The sequence below is a fragment of the Astyanax mexicanus genome, chromosome 3 (genome assembly GCF_023375975.1).
Source record: "Astyanax mexicanus isolate ESR-SI-001 chromosome 3, AstMex3_surface, whole genome shotgun sequence".
Lineage (NCBI taxonomy): Eukaryota > Metazoa > Chordata > Actinopteri > Characiformes > Acestrorhamphidae > Astyanax > Astyanax mexicanus.
Genome location: NC_064410.1, coordinates 54,347,173 through 54,355,000, shown reverse-complemented (window position 1 = coordinate 54,355,000; position 7,828 = coordinate 54,347,173). Strand labels below are relative to the sequence as shown.

Sequence of the window (7,828 nt, the reverse complement as noted above, 5' to 3'; positions counted from 1 at the left end):
TTCACTAAAGCCCTGCAATAAACAATTACTTGTCTAAGTTAATCATTTAACATATCAAGGAGCAGTCCAAATCCACTGATAGTCCAGCCCTTATCTTATCCTTATGAACACAATCAATAGTATCGAACACATATTTTGAGGCAATCCACGACATCGCTCTGCCAAGATTATTTTTTCTAGTTAATTAGTACCCACTAACTACAAATGAGAGCTTAGTTTAGGGCGGGTCACCTCGTGATCAAATTATGAAAGGGCTCACGAGGAGAGAACCTTTTTCCCCCCAGCAGAACATGGAAAAAAGAAACTAGACATCACAAACTAACATACAATAGTGCTATGGAGGTGGTTTTCTAGACTTAGAACACTGACTGTAAATCAAATAAGTATACACTTAATATTTCAAACAAGAGGTCAATAAACAAGATAAAAAAAAAACACACAAAGACTTATAAAAGACTTACAAATCTTGAATAGACAGAATACAGGGAAATAAAAGTTCAGCTCTCAGATTACTAGGGAGTTGTATGGACCTAAATAGAGTTGCAAAGAGTTACTGCAACACGCTCTACTTGTTTCCAACATCCTGAACACTGGCAACACTTCATGGAAAGAATAAATCCCACTATAAAGATCACGGTCTAAAAGAGATCAAACAAGGGTGAAGAGTACTCTCAAGAAACAAAACACTATAAATAAGAAATACCACAGATTTGTAAAACACTTTTAAATAAAGTGAAGGTTCTTCATGGTCACGTCTGTTCTGGTGCACTTTCTATTCCCTACATTTAACAAAATATATGTCTAAACAAACAAACAAAAAAAAACAGACAAGTACAATATGACTTCAATAATGTATGATTCACTTAAAGAAAAACACAATACATACTGCCAATAAAGTATGAAAGTATACGTAATTCCAACTGTTGAAGGGAATAGCAGCTCAAAACAAACAGCTATAGAACCCAACCATTATTTTTTAACTCGTTTTAACATCAATTTTAGAAACAAGACACAGTTTCACCCAACAAAGACTACAACTTACTGGCCAGCACTCACTACAGGACCTATTCTGAGTTTGTGGATTTCTTTTCTTCCAGCAGATTATCCTTCCTACTCCACTCTGAATATGTTAATCTACATTTAAGCATATTTTGCATGGTAATTCCTTGGCAGTCATGATGCCACAATGAGACTGAAGCATGCAATTTTCTGCCCTGAACTCACTTTAGCTCAAAACGACAATTACCAACAAAGTAATTCAGTCTTTTATAGCTCTGGATCAGTCAGGTTTACGTGTACGTGACAGAAACAGCTGAAATACAGCAGCAGTTCACGGCCTTGCCCAGGACGTCTTTTAAAAAAGGGACATTCATTCATTCCAACTCAATTCAAGGATGAAAGAGCTTTACAATCTGGCCAAACCACATTTATCACCAAGAGGCAACAATCTTCAGCAAATGTTCACCCATAAGACACTCTGTATCTACTGCAATTCAAAGATTAGCTAGTAAAAGTAGGTAAGAGATCACATAGAAAAGTCACAGAAGTAACTACAGTGTTTGTTCAGTTTTATCGTACTGTGAGCTTAAAAAAGAAAGAGAAAAATGAATCCAACTGCACATTTCTTTATAAACATTGTAGCTAATTAGTCTTGTTTAATTAGCAGAATTGCTGTACAAAGTGTGGGAGAGTATTTAAATAGCAGTTTTTGTTAACTTTCTTGTACTACATGTGAAAATATTGCAATAAATATTGTGGATCATGAAAATGTCTTATAGCGTGCCATTTTTTGCTCAAAACAACAATTACCAACAAAGCAATTCCATTTCTCTACACGGCAGTAAATCACAGTAAAACAGCGATATGACAATATTTTAACACATAATGATACATTTTATTACTGAGATGGACTTGGACTGTAGAAAAATTACTGTACAAAGTACAGGGGGTTTGTAATAAAAAGCATTCTATCTACACGTCAACATATTCCAATACATATGGTATATAAAACAGTTACTTAAATATAGAAAGATTGTGATAACATTATCATACCACCCAGACCTGATTCCAACTCAACTGCAGCAGAAAACAAATCTTTATTTGACCAAACAAAGCACAACAATCGGAGGAAGATCCTCCACAATGTTCACCCCAATTCTTAGATATTCTGCAAAACGCTTAAATGCAATGCTTAGAAAACGCAGGCAAGAGCTCAGAATCGGAGCTCGAGCTTTTTCTCCTCAAGCTTTGAGGGGAAAAGGCTACAAATGGAAGCAATTTCAGTCAGAGCTCAATTTCAACAGTGATCTTCTACAGACAACTTTAAATGAAAGAGTGGGGCTACATTCAGCCACATCAGGGGAATCAAACATGCATTCTCCCCTACACACTTTACATCAGGCAAGTCCATCAGCACTCATTTCTGCTCATTTCTGCTCGGCCTGTGCTTTGCTCCTGCCCGGGCTGCTAATGACGGAGCACTGGGGACGGCTCATTTCTTCTCCAAGACAGGCATAGCGTGTAGGAGCCTACATCACACTTGACAACTATGAGCCAAATCGCGCTCAAGGCAAAAAAAAACAGATCTTATCTGGGATCTGGGATCTGGACAATATGACTATATGTTATATTGGTTTATAATACGTTTTGTTGTCCTTCTATATTGTGGAGATCATTGGTGTTAAAAGGACACTAATCAAACTTTAAATATCAGTTTTTACTAATATGCTGCTACTAAAGCATTTTGTGTGCATGTTATGATAAATATTGTGCCTTGGAAACAAGTCTTAAATAGTGCAATATAATATATAATATAGCCCTAATTTGGGTGGTATTACTTACAGTAAAGCTCCAGTTAGACTTTTTTTACTTATACAGTTTACAGCAGTAAACAACCATAACAACACATGCTTGTTGGTAAACACTTTCACAGGAACTATATGGACTAACTTTCACCGTTGGTTTACCTTTTATTTTAAATCTTACACTCATATTCTCAAAATATTGTGTATTATAACATACTTTAGCTACATATTGAGATTTAATATTGTTCACCCATAATCACCAAGATCTAATTCAGGCTGTAATACAGATGGAATCCTAGTTTTGTAGAGATTACAACCAAAACATTAAAGAGCATTTACGCCAGTAAACAATCACAGTACTTGCTAGCTAGTGAACACTGATTAAAAGGAATAAACCTCTTCACTGGAACTATATGGACTAACTTTCAAGGTTAGTTGAGCTTTTATATTAAATATTTTATATTAAACACTAATATACTTAAATATTGTGTACCATTAACATACATACACATATATTGTGATTTATTTGTGGGTTGTTGTTTTTTTTTTTTTTTTTGCCATGTCACCCAGTCCTAATCTGGGCTATAGTACTGACAGTAAGGCTCCAGTAAGGCTTGAGCTTCATGCTTTTATAAATACAGCTGAGATTAAAGTTAACAGCCTGCAACCAACATGGCCGAGCATTTCATACTGTTTTTCACTATTTTTTTTCCAATATTAGCCAAGACACAAGCTGAAAACCTCTATTCAAACAGGCTGAGCACCTTTGCTAGAACTATATGGACTAACTTTCAATATTGGTTGAGTTTTTATATTAAATATTACACTCATATATTCAAATATGGTGTACCATGACACACTTTAGCTATATATTGTGATTTAATATATTTTGCCACATCACCAAGCTTTAGGTTATATAATCTTGTTCTACATCTGGAATCCTAGTTAAGAGATTACAACCAAAACATGGCAGAGCATGTACACCAGTAAACAACCACAGTACTTGCTGGCTAGTAAACACTGATTAAAATGAATAAACACCTTTACTTGAACTATATGGACGAACTTTCACGGTTCTACATTTGAGCTTTTATATTATATTTTACACTCATATACTTTAATATATATACACTAATATTATGTTTCATGATAGACTTTAGCTATATGTTGTGATTTAATTATTTTTTGCCACATCACCAAGCCCTTATCCTAGTTAAGAGATTACAATAACATTGCAGAGCATTTACACCAGTAAACATGCGAAGTACTTGTTATCGAGTAAACACTGATTAAAAGGAATAAACACCTTAATGCGAACTATATGAACTAATTTAATAATGGACTAATATTACACTCTAAACTCTCTATCATATACTCTAATGGTGTGTATCAATAACATACTTGCACATATATATTGCTATATAAAATGACTTATTTTATATTTTTTGCCTTGTCACCCAGTCCTAATCTGGGCTATAGTACAGACAGTAAGTCTCCAGTAAGGCTTAAGCTTCATGCTTTTATAAATACATCTGAGATCAAAGTTAACAGACTGCAACCAACATCGCAGAGCATTTCATTTGCATTTAACACTAGTTTTACACTATTTTGCTTTTTTTTTTCAATAACAACCACAACGTAGGCTGAAAACGTCTATACAAAAAGACTAAACACCTTCGCAAGAACTATGCAGATTAAATGTCACAAAAAAACACATATAACATGCCGTCTTTGACGAAAATGAAAATGTATCCACTAGCTGCAACGTTTCCAAGCTTCCCTCAGCTCCCACACAGTTTCCACAGTTCCAGCTTCACACAAAATGTTGTTTAGCTATAGCTATCTGTGTTTTTACAACATCCAGCACAACAGCCCAAAAGCAGAGAAGAGAAATGACAGCGCTACTTACTGTGGTGAGACTGTATGTTAATGGCCGGTGAGAGATATTTTCCCGAGTGCAGAGGCGCCGGGTGGCCCGCGCCCAAGTGGCCGGGGGACGGCGGCACTCTCCCGGGCGCAGCGGCAGCGCCGAGCCGGTGAGACTCCATGGCCAGTCCGGAGAGCAGCGGCGGAGGGACGTGAACAGACCTGGGGGGGCCGAAATCTCGGCCATCCATCATCCACAAAGGCCAAACGGGATGACGGAAAAATGAAAACGGCTTGCTTGGCTATTCCGAAAGGAGCCTGCGAAGGCTACAATGTCCCTAGATTCCCAGGCAAATCAGTGTCGGTATCCGGCATGGTGCCGACCTGCGAAAAGAAAAGGAAAAATATATGAATATCAGCGAATTATCCACATAAATACTCGGGTTAAAAATAGCTCGGTTATAGAGGCATTAATAAAAAGCGCGATCTTTTTTAAAAAGGGGCGTAATGACGCAGTTTGAATCTCTCAAACACGGGGATACAAAAGTATCTAATCCTCTGAAGTTTACGGCTACGATAAATTGCTGAATAAAATGACGCGAAGCCAAAAAGCGCGCAAAAAAAGGATACGAGGTTGAAACAACGTTCATTTTGCTCTAATGCATTGAAACAACGTTGATCTCCGACGTCAGAACCTATTTATTTGATTGTTGTTTATTTATTTGTGCTCGTCGATTTTTTTTTCACGTTGATTCAACGTTATGGTTTTGTGTGTTGTTTTTAGTCTACTACACTCTACTTGCAGTAAAGCTTACACAGGCTATGTAGCTTATATAGGTTAATGTTTGTACTATATTCTCTGTACTATATTCGCTATTATAGCTTGTAATAATAATAATTAGTTTTATAAACGCATTGCGATTGTAGAAGTACCCCAACCACAAATGAACGTTGATTCTATGTTAAAATGTTCAATTTCAGAATTTTCTCCATTTCAACATGAACCAAAGCCTGTTAGCTCAATATTTCCCTCTCATAATTAAAATTTAAAGAGGTGATGCAACAAAAATATTAATGACTTTTTAACGTTTATTCAGTGTTCTATGCTATCAGGGGTCTACGTGTAACCTTTACCGGGGGTCAGCCGCTCAGCAGCAGTAGCGGTGGAGGAGGCTACTGCTCACGGGGAGTGCGCTAAGCTCGGCCGCGGCAGCCGACAGGGGAAAGCCCCGGTGCTCGGCTTCAGCATTTAGGGAGAGTTTGAGCTTTATTTTGAGTGAGAAAAGCGATGGATATCTAACTTACTGGGTTGATCATTGCCCACGAATACGCAAATCGTTTTAAAATAGAAACAATAGGTAAAAATGAATAAATACACGTAATTCGGGTTTAGGGGGAACTGTGCATTATTATTATCATAATTTTTTAAATCTAAAATCTAACATTGTAACAAGATTTTTTAGCAATGTTTTTCAACTTAGCTACGAGACTACAGCCCACATCTAAACATAATAAAGTCCTGGCTATAGCTATCTAAGAAAAATAGTATAAAATTGCATCAGAGCACTATAAACTTTACTAGTTATTCTAGCTTAGGTTATCGGCTCTCTGGAAAGATTTTGATGTAGTGGAGTATCTAATCTCTGTATATATGTGTATATATACACATTCTCATATATATATACACAAGTCCTTACAGTTTAGATTTGTGTATGTTATTCTCTTTTGTAGCTAGCTAGTGTGTAAATAAGGGTGTTGTAGCACGATATCTATCTATAGAAGGGTTTGGGGAAAGATTAATGAATATGTAACCTAGGTTAGCTACTGGAGGATCTAATAGCCTACAAATACATTTATTCTAAATTAACCTCAAATACTCTCCAAAAGGGTATGAACTACCATTCCACTACATACAAATGATAGTATGGTATATAAATTTAAACTATACCCATAGCTAAAACTGCATAGGCTAAACTTTGCCAGCTTTGTCTAAGCTTTCTGTTTTGATTTTATTAAGATCACTATCCCTCCACCAGTTCTCTTGTTATCTATCTGCTGCAGAGCTAGCTTAGATAAATTTGTCTCAAATCCTTAGATATAGCCAATGCATTCCACTCCAGTGCTGTAGCTCTAGCTAAAAGCCCACCACGCAGTCGCCTTCTACCGAGCAATGTTTGCTTTTTATGGGGTTTAGTACAGCTAGAACTTGTGCTAGTCGCTCCCAAACAACCGCTACTTAATGTTTCATGTTTAAACGAGTGTAGCAGAGCTACAGAAACGCGCCCACACTAGAACAACAATTGTAACGATTGTTTTGACCAAGTTATCCCAAAGTTTAAACCGTAAACTTTTGAGACCAGGCTGCAAATAAAAGCTTGCTTAGCTGTAAGTAACGTTAGCTCCACACACCCAGAAGCCCAAACGCGGTGTTTTAAGCACGCTCGACGGCGGCGGCCACGTTTCAAAGTTTCAGTGTTTCTTGGGTTTCTTCTTCCGACGTGCTTCAATCTCCTTTTCTTTAACTGCGCGGAAATGTTACGCGTTCTCTGCTATTTTTTAATTTCTGAAAAACTATTTTTTTGAGCGGATGCACACTCACGAAAGACTTTTAGAACGTGTTAAACCCGCCTTTTCAACCAGAAATAGAAGCAGAAGTGCCGCATTCCTCCCCAAGTGCCTCTGTTTCTCCATAAAAAAACATCCAGTCTTACTTGTAATGGCGATTCCTTTTACAAAATCCCGTTTCTTCCCCAAACATCCGTCCGCGGGGTGGAATATCTCCTACACTCCATTTACAGACCATCCGTAACAGCACAGCACAGGGATTGCTTTAGACAGGGGAAGGCCTCGCAAACACACACACACACACATTCTCTCTCTCTCTCTCTCTCTCTCTTTCTCTACCACACACACTCTCTCTCTCTCTCTTTCACACACACTCATACATACACACACACACCACTGTAGCTCTCAGCAAACTCTTCTGCAATGAAACAAGCATTGTTTAACACGCCCCGCCCCCTGCCGGCCAGAGCTGACACAACCCAGATCCAGGCTCCTGATTGGTCCACCACACCGTCAATCAACCCCATGTAAACACTTTGGCTCCTCGCCAGCTCTATAAAACCAATTATGGAGCAAGGAGGCCGAGCAGTTTC

At 37.7% G+C, this 7,828-nt stretch overlaps 1 protein-coding gene across 4 annotated transcripts in view; it reads right to left on the bottom strand.

Annotated features, from left to right (window-relative positions):
• The window catches only part of tnrc18 (trinucleotide repeat containing 18), a 110,366-nt gene extending 102,776 nt beyond the window's left edge, over positions 1-7,590 (bottom strand). For 2 of the 4 annotated variants that reach the window (XM_007247822.4, XM_007247823.4), the window contains exons 1-2: positions 7,382-7,590; positions 4,714-5,054 (exon numbers count right to left, since the gene is read on the bottom strand). In XM_007247822.4, the coding sequence (XP_007247884.3) occupies positions 4,714-4,924 (211 nt within the window). In that variant the 5' untranslated portion in view covers positions 4,925-5,054; positions 7,382-7,590. The remainder of the gene's footprint in view (positions 1-4,713; positions 5,055-7,381) is intronic. The other 2 variants (XM_022683370.2, XM_007247824.4) reach the window with 1 other exon arrangement.
• Positions 7,591-7,828: the final 238 nt, after the last annotated feature.